The sequence below is a fragment of the Chanos chanos genome, chromosome 2 (assembly GCF_902362185.1).
Source record: "Chanos chanos chromosome 2, fChaCha1.1, whole genome shotgun sequence".
Classification (NCBI taxonomy): domain Eukaryota; kingdom Metazoa; phylum Chordata; class Actinopteri; order Gonorynchiformes; family Chanidae; genus Chanos; species Chanos chanos.
In genome coordinates this window covers 44,470,368-44,494,650 of record NC_044496.1, presented here as the reverse complement: position 1 = coordinate 44,494,650, position 24,283 = coordinate 44,470,368, and the positions used below count along the sequence as shown (strand labels likewise).

The 24,283-nt window shown below is 39.9% G+C and overlaps 1 protein-coding gene across 1 annotated transcript in view; it reads right to left on the bottom strand.

Moving 5' to 3' along the window:
• The window catches only part of slc2a9l2 (solute carrier family 2 member 9, like 2), a 92,765-nt gene that overhangs the window by 34,701 nt on the left and 33,781 nt on the right, over positions 1–24,283 (bottom strand). Inside the window, exons 7-10 of the mRNA XM_030766051.1 lie at positions 21,524–21,656; positions 17,196–17,383; positions 12,208–12,318; positions 216–317 (exon numbers count right to left, since the gene is read on the bottom strand). Of these exons, the coding sequence (XP_030621911.1) occupies positions 216–317; positions 12,208–12,318; positions 17,196–17,383; positions 21,524–21,656 (534 nt within the window). The remainder of the gene's footprint in view (positions 1–215; positions 318–12,207; positions 12,319–17,195; positions 17,384–21,523; positions 21,657–24,283) is intronic.

Genomic DNA, 24,283 nt, shown 5'->3' with positions numbered 1-24,283 from the left:
TCTTTGACAGTACACTTGAGTTTAGATTCAAACACTCATCTCATCTGACTGAGCAAACTCAAATATTGACAAAGACAAGTTGACAATGAAATAGGTTCTGAGAGATGTTGAGGGAGACTTAGAATTAATATTCTATCAAATGTCAGACAAGACAGATCAGCAGAGAGTACAGAATGTCTACCAGCCATAGACCCAGACTCAGTCTCCTTACTGACCTGAAAATGAAGGAATACAGTCAACAAGCTAAAGCACACTGCCATCGCCGCAAAGCCAAATATCAGCAAAGGTTTCCTCCCAATGCGCTCAATAACCAGGCCCTAGAGAGAGAGACAGGCAGACAGACAGACAGAGAGAGAGAGAGAGAGAGAGAGAGAGAGAGAAAAGTAATATCAGACTCATTAGGTTGTATCACTTGAGGCTTGTGCAGTTCATTTTGCCATCACTGACATGATCTCTTCCTTTAATAATGCATTTACTATGAGACACTGACCCCTCTTTTGGACGACCATCAAATCCTAATATTTCTGAAAATCACTAACCAAGGACACAAATACAGCAACTTGTACAATTTGTACAAAAAAAGACACAGCTGGGCTCCAGACAGTTCAGACATGAGCTTACTGAATAACTTGAATAACATACCATATGAAATCTGAAATTAAATTGTTAACAATGTAAATAATATGATACAAATATATTTCATCGAGAGCGATCATGTCAAACTCCTAACACCATCAAATAAGATAACCCAGATGTAAAATTAAAGCACTGTGAAATCTGTAGGCAACAAAAAAGACAAAGCGATACTAACAAAGCTGTACGTGAAATTTAGCACTTAAATTTATTACACTAACATATTTCAATTCAAAAGAAAAGAAAATTTGTACATATACTTGTATTTGAATCGAAGAATAGATCAAACCCACAGTTTTTGTTTATTTTCCCAAAACAGAAGAATTGGTATGAAAGCTTAAATGTCTGAAACCCAGCTTTACTGCTTTCAAAAAAGCTTCTGATTCTATGTGACACTATAGTTTATATTAGAAACTTTTTTTCTTTTTTACAAAATAGCATAAATGGTAAAGTACATGAAATACCACAGAAAACATGTGTGCAGAGTAAGAATTGCCAGCCTCAATCCACCACTGCTCCATAGTCACTTTAATGAGTAGGCAGTGCAGCAGGACCAGTCTGTCACCCCTACGCTCATCCTTCCAGACACAGCGAGGGAGATTTGCTTTATGCTAATGGCGCTGCAGATATCCACCATGTCAGGGTTACAGACGTTTCTTAATCTGGGGAAATGGTACTGTAAGAACGCTGACAGTAAACCTAAAATAGTTAAAGGTCAGGATCTTCCAGAAGAGCAAAAAAAAAAACCCTGGAATAATGAACACCAATATCATTTTAATCTAGGTACCATATTCTTGAACATACAAACACATTTAGCTTGGATTAAGTATTTCTGCACAACGACATACAGTATCCGTATGGTCGTGAACACAGACAGAAATAAAGTTAATAGAGAGGTATACATAATTAAAGGAAAAACTGACAATTTAAACACACCTATTACAACCGAGTTAAAACAATTCGCTGGAATAATCGCCCACTTAGTCATGCTGACGGATAAATCATATTTTCATGAGCATCGCAATATGAACAAGCACGATAAACAAACCATTTGGCCAATCAGATGAAGCCCCAGCTAGCCGTCAACTACCCTCAGATTAATTGGTGTCAATTTGGTGGCAACTGCGAAGTTAGCACAATGGCTGAGGAAGGATAGAAAGAGCGAGGAAAATGTGGTTGATGAAGATCTTGTGGTGAAAAACCATGTCTGAAATAATTTATTTCATTTCTTTATTCAGTGGGCAGAGGCTATTCAACATTTGGGGTCTATGTTAGCAGTGTACCTATTAAAGCAGGAAGGCATAGGAGCTGTATAGCTAATACGCACACTTCAATATTTGTTAATTTATCGCAAGTCATATCGTCATCGCAATATTGAATAATGGTTATCGCAGATTTTCCTCACGCAGGCCTACCACTTAGTCGTACATGAGTGAAGCATATGGTCCGCTCAGTCACAGTAACTACATTAGAGACAAGAATTCAGCTGAACTTTCCAAGTTCGAAGAAAAATTTGAACTAATACATGTAGGTCAGAAATAGGTCAGTTTTCACATAAATATACTGTAGAAAAAAAGAGCTTTGCATTTCTGGTAGAATTTAAAATCAAGGCAACATGTCATATTCTATTAATTCTATTCTATTACTGCACTAAAACTCCAAGAAATGAATTCCCAAAAATTGCTTCAGTTCGTCCAGTAATGAGAGTGATGATCTATGTAAATACACAGGGTTCAAATTTATTTACATTTAACATTGTATAGTTTCTATTGACATTCCACAGAGTTCATATAACAGTGTTTGCCAGCCATACACTTTCACAGTTCCCTTTGGAAGTGTTCCTCTTTAACACAGTTCCTTCAACACCTTTATTTTTGGACCTTTTGAGGCTAAATGCCAGCATGCCATAAACTGAAATATATGCTATATGTGGAAAGAAACTGAATCAGTATAGCTCTCTAGCTTTTTCTCCCTCTCAAGGTTTCTCCTATCCTTCTCTCTCTCTCTCTCTCTCTCTCTCTAAGTTGGTTTCTCTCCCTTTCTCACTCTTGTTTGACCGTAACTCCCTCTCTCCCTCCCCCGCTATAGAGCAGAATCAACTGAGGTTTCGTGGAGAAGTCTGGAGTTAGCATTTAGCTGTAGTTCTCTCCCACCTACTGACTGGAGAACAGCCCCTTCTTTTAGTAATGTTTTTTAGCATGGAGGTCACACAAAAGACTGGAGTCATTTGTGGGTCATGCAAAATGCTGAGCTCCCCAGGATTTGCCAGACAACATTCTTCACAGCCAAATGTCCTGGGGGCCTTGAAGATTGTCTCACCTGAGCACAAAGCCATACAACATGGGAGACAGCAGGAGATGGAGAGGGGACTGTTTGTTCCCATGGAGTTCTGAGGCCACTATTGTTGTAAGAATAAATATAGGGGTTGTCCTTGAAGATTTCAGAACAGTAAAGATCCATTCGCTGCTTTACATGCCTACACATTCACTGACACGATAACAGGTAGCAACATCAAAAGCAATTTTTAACACTCACATCATCTCTCTCTCTCTCTCTCTCTCTCTCTCTCTCTCTTTCTCTCTCTCTCTCTCATTCTTTCTCTTTCTTTCTTTCTTTCTGTGAATGCGCTATGAATAGTGTGTTTCTGCAAGATTATTCCCGTTCAGATTATGTAAGATTATATATGCAATACCACTCTGCACTACCCCCAGAAAGTCAGTCTAATCCTTCAGCACCATACTCCCACAAACTGAGCAGCACACTGAACTGTGTGTCTGGGTGTGTTATCTGTGTGGCTATGTGTGTCTGCTTTTGTGTCCAGGTTTAGTGTAGCTGCGGTCGGAACGAGTGTGATGCTACTTGAAGAGGATAAGCAGCTTCCTGAGTGCAGGAGCATCACTTCACACCACATGCACAAACACTCTACTTCACTACAGCTCTCCATGCTCCTGCTGACTCTCTGTCAACATCCAGAAACACTCTGTGGCACAAGAGACTTACACCTGCCTATCTCAGAGAGATAGACTGCAAAGAGAGTTTGTGAGAGAGAGAGAGTGAGAGACTGAGAGAGTGCGAGTGAATGAGTGAGAGAGAGAGTGAGAGAGAGAGAAAGAGACCATGTTGGTATAAACACCAGCATAAGCAGGTCGCACATGTTCTGTCTACTGCTGAATATGACAGTGTAAAATCTCAACAATGTTTGACCTGTAGTAAATGACTGCCTGTTTGATTTTATTTCCAGTGGCTTCTTTCCAGAGACAGGTTTAAAAATAGCACCGTTCAGTTCAGATTGGACCGCTAGAATGATAGGTCACCAGGGCTCAAAATGATTTTTTTTTTTTTTCTTAATCTCTCAGACGTGCCTGAAGGATGCTTTTGATTTGTGGTGGTTTTCTGAGCTGACGGGTGCTGGTGTAATATTCAATCCAATGTGACACGCCACCACACACCCTCGGTGACATCACTGAAGTGACACACTGCCCGCCAGGGGTTTCCACAGCAACCAAATCAAAAGGCAAAAAGCCAGAGTGTCACTTGGGGATTAGGGAGGGGACAGTTGAAGTGGTGTACCCCAAATCAACGCACACACACATACACACAAACACACACAAAAACCTCCAAATAATCGGCATTTAATACCAAACAGTTGATCTAAGAGCTGTCCTATGTCCCACTCTGACATAAACATACACACAGACTCAGTACGCCCACTCTCTTGTTCTGCTTCAGGCACCTTCAGTGTTTTCATCATTTGAACAACAACCTACAAAAAATCCACTGAAAATCTTCTGACAATCCTTTGAAAAAACCACCCTTAGGCCTTGCTTTAAGTCATCTGACATTCAACTCCTTCTACTGCTACCCAAGGCAAACATGACCCAACTCTTGCAGCAGTTAAACTAGTGAAGATTTTTTTTCTTTTGGCTGGTTTAAGTTTTCCATCTGACAAACAAAGGAAGCAAGCACCTGCGTCTGGACAGCGCATGTCATCCTCACTGCAGAAGCTTGTGTAATTAGCGCTCTCTAATGTTCTTTAACTAGTCTAATTACTAGGTGGCGAAGCTCACTGGACCTGGCCATTAGAACTGAAGCTCAGCTGGACATGGTCCGAGTGTCAGGAGGACAGACTCAAACCCAGCAGGGTACTGAGGGGCATAGCAGGCCGTGTTTAGAACAGCCATTCAAAACCCAGGCTGTCCAAATCTCAGACGTCCAAGGAGAACCTCCAGTACCTTCTTCTACAGCCAAGCTGCATCCTCCCTCTCTTTCTCTATCTCATTCCCTCTCTCCCTCTCTCTCTCTCCCACTTTTTCCTATGAAGGAATAGCTAGTTATGTAACAATAATTCTCTGAATGTGATGTTAGAGCATCAGCATCAGAGATGATACCAGGCATGGTAATACGGTAATCATTTAAAAAAAAAAAACACTTCAAAGATCTGGTACAAGATTAAAAGCATGTTGTCGAAGCACTTGTTGCTGCTCTAAGAGGCCTTGCTGTCTTTGATGACCCTGAGAAGACTCTTTATTTAAGGCTTGTGTGACTAAAAATCCTCTTTAGATAAGAGTATATCTGAACATTTCTTCCACAGACAATTCAGCACATTTTCAATACTCGACTCTGAAATCGACTCTGTAACACAGAAGAGTCGCTGAAAGAAGGACAAATAGACGGACATTTCAGTATACAAGCAGAAAGTAACTGCTCCAGTATTCAAATTTTCCACATGGAGTATAAAGGGGCACAAAGGAGAACCATCAATTTTCAGACGACTTAAAGAGAGGTTGGCAGAGGTGTGACCAGGGGCAAACAGTTTGTCAGAGATGACAGTGAATTACACAGAGCGAGTCCATTTTCAGTGAATTTTGGGATTACAAAACATATTTACATCAGTTGAATTGATCTTATAAGGCAGATACTACACAAATAAAAGCTTAAACTTCACAAGACTGGGTCTTTAATGACTGAAATGACTTCAGTATATATTTTTCTGCTTCAGAGACTTCATCACAAGAACATGACTTGTCTCACAATTCAATATCAGTCCTGCTGAAGCTGATATGTGCTCCTTTGGGGTTGTAACCTGTATTTTTATATCGAGAGTAATGGTGCTGAGCCACGGATCACTGACTGGTACATTTTAGCAGGTCTGCCAGAAATACTCATACAGACATAAGATGCAGAGGAGTCTTATAGATGGATTTCAGGCTCAGCCAGTAATTCAATGTGAAGTCTTTACTTTTTACATTGCATAAAAGTTGAAATTGAAACTCCACTCCAGAGGACAGACAACTTTGTTTTTATTGAGGAGAATGGTCAAATTCTTTATTTTCTTTCCACATTCACTTTTTTTTTGAGGGGGGCATCCCAAAAGCATTTGCACTTGTTAGACGCGACTCCCATAATGCTTTCTTATTTGCCGTAATCCGCCCCCTTGCCCAGACAGCAGGCCTTGATTTCCCCTGGGGTGAATGGGACGGGTTTGGAAAACGATATGCCTTTCCTGTGAGTCTGTCCCGTCTTCCCTGAACTAATTAACAGCATCTGACAACGAGCAAACAGCCTCGGCATCTCTCAGCAGGAATCTGAGTCCATCAATAATTCAACACGCAGGCTGGGATGGGACAGTAAAGTCCCCCCCAACGTGGGTGCCAGATCCTTCCCAAATGCCCCTGCAGGGATGCCACATCCTCCTTCTCTCATTCTCACCGCAGTACAGGTGCTCCCACATTCTGTTCTCTCTGTTACTGACACAAAACATATTATCCAGCCTGCAGGAGCTCTTCAACTACACAACACAGCACAGCGGTACTGTGGTCTGGTGGGCTTTAGGAAAGGGGCCAGGTGATAGGTAGACGGTAACAGGTAGACGAGATGGTGGGGGTGTGTGTGTGTGTGTGGTGGAGGAAGTGAAGGTGAGGTGAGAAAGGTGAAGGAGAGATGATATACGGGGAAATAAATAGCAGCTTTTTCAGGGGGTCCTGACATTTCATCTAGATTTTAACAGACCAAATACATCAAATACTGATTGTATTTTCATATCCAATATGTATCCAGTAAAATCATGAAACCGGCATAGGTTTAGACTAATCCAAACTAATCTAGATTGTCTGACAGGCAATAAACAAACAAACAAACAAACAAAAAACATATATTATACCCTATAAATAAACGATTCCCACTTATGAAACTTAGAAATGAACTGAGAAAATCTGAGAGAATAAGGTACATTACCTCCAGTCCATCACTCAAAAATGTGTCATTACTGTGTAGTCATTCAGCACCAGACATTACACAGCAGCCTTGTAACATTCAATTCATGCAGCCCTCTTACTAAAAAAAATATATATATATATTATATATATATGTGTGTGTGTGTGTATGTATGTTCCAGTAAAGGCAGTCTAGTCACAGTCTGCCCTCAGAGCCCTAAATCTGGTATGCCTCACTCCAATCACTCCATCTAACAGTAAACAGAAAATGAGGTCCTTGAAGAGCATTTAAAAGAGGGGAGAGCCATTATGTTTAAGGTCTGTTCAAATATAACCAGTCACTGCACCTCCACAGGGAAGACTCGTATCCCACCAAAATACAACATCACCATTACAGGAATACAGATTGAGAGAGAGAGAGAGAAAGAGAGAGAGACTGTTGTGTTCCTGGTACAGTTATCTAGGTAATGACCATTACCACTGCTGTTACATTTATATTATAGTGGAGTGTTTTTTTCATTTGTTTGTTTTTGTCATTCGGCAGTCATTACTATCATTATCATTGTGCCATGTTCTATTTTCAACAAAGAGAGAGACAAAAATAGGGAGAGAGAGAGAGAGAGAGAAAGAAACAGCAGATGTATTAGTGATGCTAGCGACACAGCTCAGCTGTGTGTCTGTCTCTGTATATTTACTGTTCTGACAGCCACAGCAACTTCAGCTAACAACATGCTCTTTGTCTCCCTCACATATACAGTCTTCTGAACACGCAACAATTTACGTGAAAACAACACATAGCTAATAATGAGTGGGAGAAAAGGAGACAGAGAGAGAAAGGAAGACTAGTATGAAAGTATTTTACACTGTAAAATTAACAGTCTAGATTCTTATTCACACATTAATAGTCTTATTCACACTCTGCACTGTATACCTACTGGAGAGGCCACAGTATAGAATAGAGTAGGGAAATATGTATGTAGGATGGAAAATAAGTCATGCACAGAGCAGGATCTCTTAGACCTACATGAATTTCTACACAAAATATTTATTTTCACTTATATTTATGTTTATTCATAAGTATTCATGCAGTTTTGTCACATTTGCTATTAAACCCCATAAATAATCCATTCAAGCCTTTTGTTACTGTGTTAGAGTAACAAACCTCATCATAGCATGTCATCTCTAAATTTTGCTCTCATATTTCCCAATGAAAAACATGCTTTTTAGGACAAAGTGCTACTTGGTTTTGGAATATTCTGCAAGGCAATTCATTCATTTCACGTTTTCTATTCCTTGCTTTGGAATTTCACTGACATGTCACTCAAATCACAGACATCATCACAGGGGCCCTCATAACCCCTCCTCCTATCTACCCCATCATCCAATCAGAGCTACCAGGCCCATCATCATTAGCAACGCTGTGGGAACATGTGTGAACCAGCGGTCTGATTGACAGCTGCTGGGGCACAGCAGACTCCCAGGTGTAAGACGGCTCTCAGAGAACTAAACCCGTTGGGCCATGCACCGTTTGAAGTCTAACTATCTGACGGAATAAAAAACAATTTCTCTCACTTTTACTCTGTCCTTTCCTTTTTACCTCCATCATTTTCCCCCTTTATTTTCCACCTCTCTCTCTCTCTCTCTCTCTCACTCTTTTCTGTCTGCACTCCTGTATTCTCTAAGTCTCTTTTTATCCTTCTCTCTCTCTGTTTCGCTCTCTCTTTCTCTCTCTCATATGCTCCTATAACTAGGTCATTTGCACTAATTAAGACTGGATGTGAAAATGGTAAAATGCAGTCAGGGTTCCTTTAAACTAAAAAGGGCTCCATTGTCATAAAAAGGGGCACTACCTCATGTAAGCAGTATTGATCATATGTAAGAGTATCTAAAGTCCCCTACATACATTTTAACTATCAGAATACATTATAGCGACTGCCCCTACTGTGGTGATGACTGTCCAGAGAAGAGAAGAGAAGAGCCATTCATTTGTATTGAAGCCTGTCTACTGGCATTATTCTCCATTAATCTGACGTGTATTGATCTAATTATGATGAGTCATTGTGGTGTCCCTAGTGAATTGTTTAGAGGTGAATATGGCCCAGTAATAGCTTTCTTGCTCAAATTACTGCAAAGCGATTTCCCTTTGATGTATTGCTGTTGTATTTTAAAATTTCATCCCTTTTAGTTTATTGGCAAAATTGCAAACAGGTGAAGACAGAGTGAAAGACAGTGTTGCAGAGCAAGACAGAGAGAGAGAAAGAGAAAGAGAAACAGAGGGAGGGGGAGAGAAAGAGAGAGAGAGACTTTTCAGTTATAATTAAAGTGTTTGGGGAGTCCTGCTCATGTGGTGAGAGGAAACTCACTCCGAAAATAATGACAAGACTGACAAGACTGACTCTATCATTCACACATCCACACACACACACACATACACCCAATGACCAAGCCTTTGCTCAGTCCTAACACACACTCTCCACAGAGAAAGAGGAGCAGGGGGAATCCCTGACCTTTTCAATTACTGAGATATTACTCCTCAACTCAGAGAATGTCACAATCACTACACCCCACTGCCACCAAAACATACTCTCCAATCTGACCGGCCTAGCTTTCTATTGCCAGTTATACTCTAGACGACTAGTTTAATTTGAGTAGATTACTCTGCAGCACTTCTGTAATTAGTCCCAAAAGATCCAGCTGCAGCTCTGACCATCTGGCTTCAATCACGTCTCTCCAACTCTATGAATATGTGATCACTGTAAAGCACAGCTGTCAAAACATCCTGCAACCACATTTCCATAACAGCCCGTTATTTCATCCATAACACTTAGCACTTTGTTTCGATCAAAACTAATCATTAGATTTCGTAAAATTTCATCATATGGTTCATCATATATCCTAAGTGTATTCACTTGCGAAAAAACTGTCCATCTCTTATCAGAAGCGTTGTGCTTCTATATAAAACACGTTTCTCTCATTTCCAGTTTCATTTGGTACATATGGTTCCAGACATGCATAAGTCTTTTTCATAGCTCGGCAACTATCATAAAAGCGCAGATTCGCATAACGTATTTACTCTCTCACAGATTCATATAACATATGTGCTCTCTCACAGATTCATATAACATATGTGCTCTCTCACAGATTCATATAACATATTTACTCTCTCACAGATTCATATGATGTATTTACTCTTAAAGAGAACATATAGGATTTTCTGAGGGACTACACTCTTTGCTAACTTGACCTGCTGCCCCCAGCCAAACCTACCAAAAATACTCTACATCTGATCACTTTTCATTTGACTGATCAATCGAATTGAGCAATAACAAGAAATTAGGCACCCAAAGGGATCTGCCTGTGAGAGAGGAAAGCTTAAGTATCTGACACTTATCCACGGCTGTGATAGTGTCTGAAGGATTTCACTCTCTCAAGATAAAAAAAGTCAATCTGGTTATCTCTTATATAGTGAGAAAGTAGCTTCCATGATTCTCTCAAACAGATGGGCTTTAGAATAAATCTGCGACAACATCTGTTTAGACTGTTGAAAAGCTTTTGAAGTAAAATAAATTGAGACATTCTCATTAACACTCAGAATAGGTGACTTTGACATTTTTCTCAAAAGGCAACAGTGAAATGAGAACATAATTTTTTGATTAGATGTGGTGGGGGTTTTGTAATGTGGATTGGTAATTGTTTGTGATGCGACCAGAGTTACTGAGTCTTCGTAAGACATCTACAGTTGACACAAGACTCCAGTGCTGATCTGTTGAAACAACGGGAGGTCATTTCAATTATGGACTCTCACATAAATAAATCAGTTTATCTGATGAAAAATGAAATACAGAGCTGAGGGAACGCTTGTCATGGGAAAAGCCTATTTTACGAGATTCTTATGAAAATAAGATACGAAATCATATGAAATCCCTCAGAGTGAGGCAAAAGAGAGGGATCTCTAAAAGCTTTCACTCATATTTCCCCTTATCCATCCAGCAGAACTTACCAATTCATTCTGGAGGATAGACAGAGAGAATAAGAGATAAAGACAGAGGAAAAATTTCCATTAATTTGCTGGTTTTTGGTACCACGAGAGCAAAGGAGCACCAGGACAGGATAAAAGAGAAAAAGGATTCTAACTCAATAAAAGATGAAATGACGGAATTACCAAAATGCTCGGCCCATGTGGAGCTGCTCCCTGGCCCGCCGCATCCACCAAAGATCGGAAGTATTTTGATTTCTACCTAAACGCGAGCACTTAGCATTACACTGATATGAGCTGATTTCCGGAGCTTTCTCAGATGAAATGACAATGTAGCTGACAGTTAGGAGTTTTTGCTGTCTTGATAAACATACTGATGTACATTTCATTCTGTGCTAATGTAGCAGGTATGAACAGTGTGAGAATGAAACGGTGCATTAGTGAAGCCGAGGCATGAATGATAACTGAGAGCCCTGTGAGGACTGAAGAGCCACCCTTAGCATCCGTAGACAGAATAAGAATCCAGTCACCTCAGACTGACATCAAAAACTCCAGTGAGACCCAGCTCTAAGCTAGACGTTAACATCACAGGTGATTTTGACACATGTCTGACCTCGGTTAGCAAAGGTACTTAATGTTAAACAATTTAATGAAATTATAAAATCAAAACTGGATATAGAAGAAACCATGCTGAGGTTAACAATGAATTGACTAGTTCAGAGATAATAAAGATTCTTTTGGTTTCCATGTTTCCTCTACAACACCATTGTGTTTTCCCTTTTCATTCATGTCTATTGTAACATGTTCAAGGCTCGCTCAGAGATAGGTCACCTACTGAAGACCCTCTCAGCAGGAATGGGATGGAGATAAAGACGAAAGTCAAAATCAACACAACACACCAAATCTGATCAATTCCATTCAATCTGTATTTATGTGAGCCTTTTTGTCCTAAAGGAGTTCTCAGAGACCTTATTTACAGTCTCAGGATAGCCAGTGAACACGACAAAGGCAACAGAGGCAAAGAAGGGAGGGAGTCCATCCCCCTCTGTCTGGCACTTGGGTAAAATGCCAGTTCAAATGACAGGACAGCACAGTGAGATACTATAGCTGTTTTAGTGAAAGTCTTCTCTCTGTTTTATCACCATTAATAACGCTGACTGCACTCCACCAAGAAAACTAATGATTTCTTTCCTGGCTTACAAAATGTTCATCTCATCATTATCCTTCCATAAAACCCACTAACCACATTCCAAATGTATTAAAGTGCTAATTAAATTGAGAAACTAACTGAAGTCGTGGTGCATTAAAACTTCAAGAGAACTGATAGGTCTTTGCTAATCAGAAATGTTTTTTTCTGTCACTTTTAGTTGTTTTGTTTTTACTTACCGAAACTATGGCAGCTAAGGTCTCAGTACCTCCAGTGCTGAGGGTAATGTATGGAATCGTGCTTTTAGAGAAGCCTGCCTCAGCAAAGATCCCATTGGTGTAGTACCAGATCTATAAAAAGGGAAAAGAAAGAGAGATAGAGAGAGAGAGAGAGAGAGAGAGAGAGAGAGAGAGAGAGGAAGGGTGGTTAAAGCCTGTCATTCACCAAATTAGCCTACAAGTAAGGGTGAATATAATTATATACAATTAAAAAAAATAGCAATTAAACCTAAATACTATTTGTCATAAAAGTAACAGGGAAACAAATATAAGAAAAAGCTCCAAAATGTAGTACTGAAAAAAGGGTTGAGACAGAACATCCTTTGCTTATGTAACAGAGTATGTGACAGGAGAAAACAGAGTCTAATTTAAGACTAATGGTTGTGATGGATGTAGTAAGCGTAGTGCATCCATATTCATTTGGAAATGTATTTCATTAAACAACATGACAGGAATTGTTTGTGCATTGTGGAGTGTCCTCAGAGGTGAAGAACAAAGTCAAACAGTCACTTGAATTCCAAAGGAGGACCTATGGACAAAACTCAAAATAATTACATTCACAGTCTAATGATCAGAGGCGGACTCTCTCACTGATGCATACCGACACACCCACATACACACTCCCAGATGTACACACTTCCCCAAAAGAAGAAAAGAAAAAAAACCACGCAGAGACACAGACATGTACACACTCAGATCTCTCTCTATCGCGCGCAGGTTACACTTGCATGTCATTTGGTTATATGTTATGAATATTCAGATCTGTGAAACTGGGTCTTGTCTGAGAGATATACTGTAGAATTTAGCTTGTTATTTTGGTTCAGAGAACTAATACTCTGATTTGTTAAAATGTATAGCAATTGTAATGCATTATTCTTATTAGATATTCTATAATCTAATAAATTATTAGACTTATTCTAAAATAAATTATGACCACAGCTAAATGTATAGAATATTATTTCTTAATGTTTCATGACAATTCACTAGTTAAAATTTCATAATCAGTATGGGAAGCACTGAAGCTTTGGGATTCATACTGTTATTTTTCTATAAATTGCCAGAGGGTTATATATTCCTATGACTAGAACCAGTAGGCGATTTGAGGTGGGGGGGGGGGTGCCATCCCCCTTGTTAACCTGCCATCCCACCTCTCCATCCCCTAGTAGCGGAGAGAGTGCAGGGGCAGAGGGGTTGTTCAGTTGAATATGTTGGTCTAGTCTGCCTGACAACAGTCTTTTTATAACTGCGTATTAAAGTAATACTTTAATACACAGTTCCAAAAAGACAATTGTACTAGGGAGAGAAGGAAGATAACCGGATAAAATGGAATTGTAGAATTAGAAATGTCACAGTTATAGGCATCCTACAACAATGTCCTATGGGAAGTGTACATGGGTGTGTGTGTGTGTGTTGGTTGGTGGTGTGGGAGCAGGAGGGGTGCTCCCATTGGGCCATCCCCCCTGTTAAAAAATAACAAATCACATATCAACCAGATCCAATGAACTCTCTGAAAGTTTTATGTGAGGAGCTACTAAATTATTAAATAAGGTAGCTGATCAACTAGCGTTTGTTCGCTGGCTAACCATAACTGTGTTTGTGTATGATTTTTGCATGCTGTAAAATATGAAACACTTCATTCCACACCAAACCACAGATCATCAGCAGTCTCTCCATGTTCAGCTTCTGTACAGTCCTCCATCTTTAATTCCTGATCTTCTATAGGGGAGTTCAGATATTCAGAACATACACATCTGATTTAAAAATCCTTTGATTACTTTCACATATATTTCGCAGTGTTATGTTATGAAGTGCAATCATTTTACAGAACACCCATCAAAATTCTAACTCGCAGCTGCGTCTTAAGTATTCGGGAATATTGGGTAGAAATGGGAGAAAAAGAACAAAAAAAAAATGTGTTTTCATTCTCGTCTCAGCAGGAAGCAGGCTATTAAAATCCATCATTAAGGGAGAAACCGGCTTTAGTGGTGATAAGATGGTTTGTATTACCTGTCTGACACTGCATTAATGAAATCTTCTCCACGCATGGAGGAGATGCAAGGAGTCATTTATTCAACACTCCAGTTTCAAATCTGCATGTAAATCCTCAATATGAACCAGAAACGAAACCTTTTCAGTTCATTCAGAGATATTAGCCCCCTCGACGCCTGCCTCACGTGTATTAAACCATTATGACTGTGGGTCATGTGAGTCAAATGGGGCGCTTAATGGGAAAAATCCAGTCTGGAGTAGCAGTTCTGCGCAGGGGCGTACATTTCATTTCAGTGGTAGGGATATTTTAAGATGGGAGAGGATCTCTATCAGAAAACATACTTAAAGAGCAATTTCCTGTATTTTTTATGAACTTTTGTATGATTTATGATGCCTTTCTAGAGATCCTTCTAGACGCACGCATAATCACCTTGTGACGATTCCATGAAAGACATACACACACACACACACACACACACACACACACACATCGATATATATATATATATATATATATATATATATCATCAAAATGGCAGTCAGCAAGTATTTTTCAATTCTGACATGGCTAGCTCCATGTTACAGAACAGACTGAGGCAAATTCAAACACTCATGTTGTGCTGAAAGTAAGCTTAAAAGTAAGGGATAACTAATTATATATGTTTAAAAAACAGGGAGAACTGCCATGTAAATAAATGTTAACCTGGCAGAACAGGTTGTGAACAAGCGTCTTCTTTTCACTGCTGACGTAATTCAACAAGAAAGTAGTAACACAGAAAGATAGAGTCATGCCCATGGCTATATCCACTTTCCTATGTGCAACCCTGACTGCGTATGAATTTTCAGATCTGAATAGCTGTAACTATAAATCCAATTTGTGTTTAAGATCTTGCTTAAATACATATTGGACTGTCGCCAAGAAATTACTTCTCTGAGTTTGATTTGTCAATCAACTCCAGCATGTTTTCCTTCCTTTTCATCATGTTCTTTGGTTGGCCTCAGTTTTTACGCAACTTATCCTTTTTACATGCATTTGATTTTCAGCTGATTGTATCCTTGCCCTGTTTTCTTTTCATTAACCATGCTTTGATTGCTTGAACACGGTCAGTTTTTTTTAAATGCAAGTAAAACAAACTTTACTTCTCTCAAGTCTATTGTAAAAGGGAAAAATTACACTGTTATGTGTAGATGTAAGTATTTTTTTGCTCCGCTAGCTGAGAAACTTTAACATCACAGACACAGACGAAAATGAAGTGCCATTAGTGTGTATATTTGTGTGTGTGTGTGTGTGTGTGTATGTGCCTCAATGTAAACACATTGTAGCTTGTGACAATCTGGTCATTAGTGATATCAGCTGCATGTCCACTGTTCTAAATCAAATTAATTTGTGAGAATAACATCGGGATGTCAGAGCAGCATGCTTTCAAAGCGCTGTGGATCATGTAAATCAGACTGAGTCAAGTTCACAAAGGTGCACAATCCTTGAGGAGTTGCTTTTTCGTATGAAAACATGACAATCTCACCCTTTGGAGAACCAGTCTGGGCAACACTTAAACTGTGCTTGTGAATCTCTGTCGGCTGGTTGAAGTGCTAGCTGCTATGCGGTACTTGGCCATGAGTGCTGTATTGGTTTCCCACACCTCTGTTCTAGTGTTGTGATGCTGCTACAGTCTCTAGGGTTGGAATCAAAGCCAACCACTGCTGTAGAACACAGGCCATCTCCAGTGTCTTGAGACTTTGCATAATTATGAGTCAGACTGCTCAGAGAACACAGAAAACAACTTATCATAAAAGCAAACTGTACTGTGTGGTCTGTTTTTCATTTTTTCTTTTTCTATTTTTGTTTTGTATTATTTCTTCTTTAAAGCTTTTTAAAACATTAAAAACAAATCACAGCTATGTTGTTTTCTCCTCACCAAAAAAAAAAAAAAAGAAAAATATTAAAGTAAAAAGAGATTAAAGTTAAGGAGAAAAAAAAGTTGAAACTGAGATAATCCTCTTAACTGTCAAATATGGACATATCCATATGAGACACATAAACTTTAAAAAGCCACACTGATTAGCATTCCGTATTGAAGTTTGGCGGAAGAATTTAAATTTCCATTTTATAGTTGTACATAAATCTTGTATAAATATTGACTCGTATTAAGGGTGTAAGAATGGCAGAAGGTTGGACGCTTAACTGATTTATTGAGATCTTAACATTTCAGATGGTCAGTACTTTCAAACTGTACGAATTGTACTAGTCTGTCAACTGAAAGCTTTGTCTTAATGCAAAAATCTTAAAGGTAAACTTGTTAAACTGAGATTAACAAATTATTGGCAGATTATGGTAATTTGATATTCAACTCAAAAAAGCATTAAAATAGTTTTATTCTCCATCTTAGGCCTACTGCATCCTTGACAACACTCATGGTGTTAAGGCCACACTATTGTGATTTACTGTGTAATAGAGTCTTCATTGTATAACAATAAGATCCAGTTCACTGTCTTGATTGGTTGACCTATATTACTGACTGCATGGATGTGGAAAAAGCATGACAGAAATACAGTAAAAACATTCAAAGCAAGTCACTTTTGATATTAATTCACATGGCTTTTGCTTGCTGCAAAATAACTGTCCCCAAAAAGCACTTTTTCAATGTTCCTCAAAGAAATGTCAACTGGGCCATTTTCCAGGGAGTAATGACTTTTATCGAATTTAGCTAAACTTACCATATTTTGTATGTAATCTCATTTGTGCTTTGTTATTCGATAACAATGTATATGGACCTGTGGGATGATTTTATGATTGTAGTAATACACTCGAGACAGCGTGTTAATATGATTACTGGCACTTTGTCATGCCAACAGAAAGCTGATATCTAGCGACCACATCACATGGTGCCCATAACTGCAATAACTCAAACCCCTGTTTGTGTTATTGTCTCAGTATAATATGAGCAGGTGTGTATACTCACAGCATTCAGGCCACAGAGCTGATAACAGGCCATGGTGGTGATGACAGTGATGAGTTGCCAGCGGAGAGCAGGATTCCGCAGTAGCTGTAGCACTGACGCTATTTGGACTGTGTTCTCAGCTCGACTTTCAGCTTGAACTTCTTCCAACTCTTCAGTAACGTCCTTCTTACCCAGGAATGCCTGGAAGGCTGACACACACACACACACACACACACACACAAAAACCCATATATACATCCACATACAAACCCATATCCACACACATACAAGAAAAAAAAAGAGAGAGAGAGAGAGAGAGAGAGCGATAACGTCATGACTGCTTTCAACAGAAAGGTGCCCTTGAAACTGACTCTGTGTGAATTATACAGTTTCTTAAAGGTTCTGAAGAGCTCCCCACCCTGTCCACCTCTCATCTTCATATCAAACCGCGACATGATGAAGTCCCTGTATGAGAGCGGTCTAATACTGAACCTCCTCCTGTTCAAATCTGTCACTCTCCTAACATCGGCTCTGTTTATTTAACAGAGCTGGGTTTTAATTTGGAGTGAGATTTGCATATGTCTGTGTGACTCATACACATCAGTCTTGCTTGGGTCTGTGTGTATGGTGGCTTATGTTATTGGTATTAATGGACACATAGCGAGACAAGGATGGCTACGGTGCAGAATGTTTGAAGTTGTATGATAGGATGGAAAGAGAGATAAGCAGGGAAGAAGAAAGAGAGAGACTGTGTGTTTGTGTGTGTGTTTGTGTGTGTGTGTGTGTGTGTGTGTAAGAGAGAGAGAGAGAGAGAGAGAGAGAGAACTGGAATACTGTTGCTGGCAGACTTTCGACCATTGTTCATCCAGCAGAAATGCTCACTGTATCAGGAGAGGAAGTGAACACAATACACAATTTTATCAACAGAACACACACCATCTCCCACTGTCTCTGAAAGGTTCCACGGGAACGGAGAGAGGGGCAGAGATAGAGAAAGAGGGAGATAGGAGAGGGAGGAATGTAAGGCATTACAAAAGAAAGGTAAAACAGCAACAGATATGCGTGAGGAGGATATAGGAAGAGGTGAAGGAGAAATGTCAGTTTGCACTGGAAGTCATGGAGGATTCCACAAACCACAAAGAGAGAGAGAGAGAGAGAGAGAGAGAGAGAGAGAGAGAGAGAGTGTGAGACAGAATGGGACATTTTATCTGCATTTTTTGAAGTACTTAATCCCTTAGGATAGTACAGGTGGCAATATCTCGTAAGCTTTGACTGACAAGAAAACCATAGAACAAAAAGGTCATTTTTGCCTCTGTACAATTCAGTTAAAAAAATATTCAGCCCCCTTTCTGAAGAAAGAAGACATAACATTAAAGTTTTATAGATACAGAATGCCTGACTGGTGGTTCAATACTTTTGCAACCGGAGCTCAGCTTTGAGGCATGTTTATAAGGTTAACAAACTGCATACTGTGCGCTGTAAAATGACTCATGATTCATTGAATGTTTACCTATTTATCTATGCCAAGGCAATGATAATTTCATGAATATAATTTATGAGCTTGATACACATCACAAGATGTCACATATCCATGCTTCAAACTGTATGTTACGTGACAAGCTTATGAATCATTCCCTAGTTCCACTGCTGAATGATACATTCTGCACACCTTTATGAACGTAAATACTTTTTTTTTCTTTATCATTACAATGACAGTGACTGCAGTCTCTTCACAAAGACTCTTTTTGCATATATCTGGAGAGTTTTAAGGACTAATTTAAACTGTATGCAGGTGGAAAAATCTCCCTTGGTATTGATTTCAAGGCTAAAAAACACAATCAGACAAACAGGTTGAATCTAAGCAATAACCTGCTCCTTCGGGCACACAAACAGAGAGAAAGAGCATTGAATGAGAGGTTAGAGCGTCCTTTCACGAAGGTGTGGGGCTGAAAATATAAACATATGGAGCTGGAATGTGTTAAAGGCAAACCAGCCAGAGCCATCATCTTCGTGGCTATGCTGACTGCCACAGATAATGCGACATGACAGCAGGAATATTAACTCAGTCAACACCAAGCTCAAACTGTTCTCTTAGCTGACTGCTGGCAGAACCGCTCAAAGTTTCACGGGAGAACTACAGATACAATAATGTGATGTGAGACTGATTTGAATATAAAAACACAATCCCGGGAGAAAAGTTCATTTCCGATGAAAAAGTTGGACAGTGGACAGGAGAGGATTTCCTTCCTGTTGCAAATGTCTACGACAGCTTGCGCAAACCCTGTATTGACTAGCTTTTTCATGGATTTACGTCAATTACTGGTTTTGCTTGAAAGGCTCAAAGCTTTGATCAAAAGTTTTCTTGAGATCTAAAGCAAATTATAAAGTGGAGCAGTCCAACAGCACAATAAACTTGTGAATTGTTGGATCAAACAAGTTTCAAAAAGGAGAGAAGGAAAAAACCCACAAACACACACAAATAGGGTTCTTCTCTACTGTTACGACAGCCAGTGCTCTCTGACCACAGTTACTATGGTTACAGTTACAGTTTAAGATTAAAAAATATTTTGGTACTATAAAATACTGAAGCAGGTGACATTCTGTGAAGGGAAATCTATCATATTGTTTGTTGTCTTGGTAGAATATGAACATATTATAAATATGAATATGTTACAACATAATTTGCATTCTCTCCTTTTGAAAGATCTATATGTGGAGTCATGGTTTCTCCAATTCTCCGCTAAAACATCTGCCGAGAGAGGAACACACAGCACATCAGACTAGTAGTGCTTACACATCAGACTAGTAGTGCTTACACACTCAGAAACACTCCAATACAGAGCTGTTTAAAAGTTCAACTCTCTGGGGTTCAGTAGTACCATACAGGCAGGAAAGAGCTTGACAGAGCATGTAGTACAGGCTAACAGCGTCTTCCAGAGTCAAGTGAACCCCGGGATCTGATGGTACCATAAGAAAAAAAAAAATCAGCAAACAGCAAAGTTTGCTTTTGCTTTGACAGTCTTCAACTCAGTGTTCAGTGCATAACCCCATTCTGTCAGCGTTTTTTGTCCATGTTTCTTGACACAAAGGTTCAATAAACACACACAAAACCCCTCCAACCTACACCAAAGCACAAATCACCTGTACGCTATCTTCCAGCTGACACACACTCGGACATGAGAGGGACCTGAGCCTTTTGGGAGGGCGGGGTCTGTCTTTGCGCTTAGGGACGCATCATCAATGAAGTATGAGAGAGAACTTCAAATGAAAGAGAGGCCAAGCTCCAAATCCCTTACCGCGCCATGCTCACTCGCTTCTGTTCTCCACTAAAGTGTAAAATAAAACGCAGAACATTCATCAAACTGTGTCAGAGACAAGAGAAAAAGGAAACAGAGACTGAGGGAGCATTTTGCTTTATTGTTTCCCCTTAAAGGAGCTTTTGTATGTACGGGGATTTTTTTTTCAGCTGGGAAAGTGATCAGTGATTCAAAGTATTTCAACTTAAATGGTGAAACATGGTGTACAGTATACAGCAACGTTAAGGAAACCAATAATTCACTGGATGATATGAAAGTCCCACTCCAGCACACGTGACATACTCACTGAGAAAATTCAGAGGCACGTTTACCACAGTATGTTACAATGTTGTACTTCAAGGGGTAAAATCTTGTATAGCGAGGTGGGGTGCTATTTACCATGATGAGTCATTGTACTATTTGACTGAGACTGTGTACTAAACCATGTGGTAAGACGTTGGCTGGCTAATAATGAGGTTTTATTTCTTTTTCTGACACAAACATCTAGCAGTCTAGTAGTCCAATATATCAGCATATTTGTGTATCACTCTTAGTCACTCACAGAACTATGCAGAGTCATCTCATGATTCCATCACACATTATTCTTTTTTTTTCTATAACCAAACTACAGAGAACTGGATGAGGACATTAAATATGGGAACCGTTTTTATATTTTTTTTCTGCTTACAGAACCAAGCATATGGATTCAAAACCTGTGCAATGTTTTGCAGTCTGGATCAAAGGGGCTTTTTAATTACACGGCAATTCAAGCAGAGCTAATCAAGCTCTATGTATGGTATTCTCCTGAAAAAAAGGATTCACTCTTTTGAAATGTAAAGAATTTTCTTCCTGAGTGTCTCTGCTACTGATATCTTTGTCCCCTCAATCTCCAAGGTGGAATAATTTTTAATATGATGAGGTATAATAGTGTTTGACAAACATGCCATACTAAAGCATGTACTTTATGTTGTGGTGACATATGGTGATAACTGAAATGCTGATGTTTTGAGGTTGTGTGGTGATTGATTAATGATGGGGGATGGGGGGCGATACCTTTTTCGGCACGTGCTTCATCTCTGCGTTCCATTAGCAGGAATCTAGGACTCTCAGGCAGGAAGGGCAGGACACATAGCTGCAACAGAGCAGGCACCGCTAGGAATGCAAACAAGAAGTTCCACCTGTTCTCCTGCACAACCAATCACACAACAGAACCACTCGTTACAGACAGCTTAAACACTACACCAATACCTGCACATCCAGCTGGGTCATAATGAACCTGTATTGTAGACATCACTCATAGAGGCAAAAATTCATTCATGCTTTGGATTAAAAAAAAAAAACACTCCCTAATAATTTGTTTTGCTACTGGAAATTTGAAAGTTAATAGACAAGAAAAAATTACAGGCAAAAACACTAAAAACAACAACAACAACAAAAAAGACAAAAATGAAAAGACAACAGAAAGAAAAATGAGTTTCAGGACTGGAGAAAATTGAGTTGTCAGAAATTGAAGTAATCAGAGAGAAGTGATGAGTGGAGTTCTAGGGTAAATTGTGTGATAAATCTCACTAGGAGAAGCTCCCAGTCCTCCAGGCGGCAGCTCTGTGCTCCTCTGACCTGACTCAGCAGGGACAGAACTGGGGCCACGGGGGCAGTTTGGATTGAAGGGATTAATGAAGGTTGAACCAGAGGTGCTGTTTAAATTGAACTGGCTATGCTCCCAGGTTAGGTTGGGACCCCTGCCATGTTGAGCCTCCCTGCTTCTTCAAAGTGTAGCCAGAGGAAGGCTCTCTAGAGATGGCCAGATAGAACATGAGTAATAATGGGTAAAGGAGTGAATCATTAATGAGCAGTAGAACCTCTAAATCAGCTAATAATGATCCCTAATGACATCAGCAGAATATAAAGAAATTGTGTTGGTGTGTGATGTTCCTCTATTACATTATACGTCACAGGCCTGCTTGTTGGTACCTCGAGTTATTATGTAGAACTACATTCATGAGGGGGCATTTATTGGGATACTGAAAAACAGTATTCCCGGTACAGAAGTGGGTGCTAAGGAATGCATCAGTAGCCATAGCACTCCAGGTTCATAGCCCTGCTGAGGACCACTGCTGGAGTGCCCTTGAACAAACCGTTCTTTAATAGGCTGCCTCTGAGACACTGCAATTTACAATCCCAATCTCCCTCTCCCCAAGGCATCCTTGAAAAAGAGAAACTATACATTCTTCCCCTCTTTATGAGTGCAAGGCGTTCCTGAACAAAAAAAAACTCTTCACGCAAATTCTTGACCTGAAAATGTAATTATCATTCATTTAAATGGGAAACTGTTTATACAGTCCTAAGCCCCCTGAATCGACACCAAGTTGTGCTAAAATAACACTAGATCCATGAAATGTTACTTCAGTATATAAAATAACATGTAATACAAACTAACAATCCATTTTCTTTTCATTAATTACTCTATTACATGGCTGCTTACCCGCTCTAGTTAAGCTCTTTCATCGCTGTTGTGCACCTTACACTTAAGACTATGCTAATTAGAACAACAGTGTGATTCTCTGCATCAACCTGTAATGTAAAACCAACCAACCAATCAACCAAGCAGAACAGCAAAGGCAAAAAAAAATCAATCAAAAGAATGCAACTGACATTATCACAATCGTCAAACAAGTTGAAATGGTATGCGAAGGTAGGAAGAGGAGGTGAGGGGGACTGCAATGAAGGTCACCGTTGGTCGCTGATCCCAGGGCACAGAAATAAGTCAGTCCTCATAAGTTCGGGAAAAAAAAAGCCACGCACACTGAAGCAGGGGTGTTAATTTAAACTTCTCTGTTAAGTCAAATTCTCGTAATTCAGAGGGCCGTATCTCGGGGCGAAGAGTGCATCTTCAGAGATCTTCTTTCATGAAAAAACAATTAAAGTAAATATGATGAATAATTTGAGGGATACGACTGATTCTTTGTCTTCATTGTCATTCATGCTCATTACACTCACTTGCTCATTTTCAAAGCTGGTTATGCTAATTAGGGTCTCAGGGGGTGCTGGAGCCTATCCCAGCGTTCATTGGGCAAAAGGTGGGGAAACAACCTGGACAGGTCGCCAGTCCATCGCAGGGCAGACACACACACTCACACATTCATACCTGGGGCAATTTAGTGTCTCCAATTCACCAAGCCAATTCTTTGGGCAGTGGGAGGAAATCCACGCAAACACGAGGAGAACATGCAAACTCCACACAGAAAGGACCCTGGCCGCCCGGCTGGGAATCGAGCCCGAGAACCCTTCTTGCTGTGAGGTGACAGCACTACCCACTGCGCCACCATGCCACCCATGCTCATTACAACAAAATGAAAAATAAAACTACAGAATATAACATTTAAAATTGCACAAAAAATGCATAACACAACGCTGTGTACATACATCTACCGATACCTCTGGACACATCATCAGTGATGTTCCTGGAATCATCGGGTGTTTCGGGTCTTTCAACATCATACACCCTCCTCCAGGTGACCCAGCCGGGGCTGATCAGACCCCCGCTTGTGTCCAGATGGCTAGCTACTTCTGACTCCATGGCTCTCCTCTTTTGAGCCACAGCCATCTTGAAGCCCTCTCTGCTGCTTCAGTGGTACAGCAGATGGCTCTCCTCTTCCCTCCCTCCAAATCAAGTGTGAACTCTATCAATCAACAATAGAAAAATGTCCATACATTTCAGTTCAGTAAGTAATGCTCTTTTCTGTGTCTAAGTCTGAGAGTGAGGAGATCAAATCTGTGGGTCTCCATCATCCTCTCCACCAGGATTTTCAATAA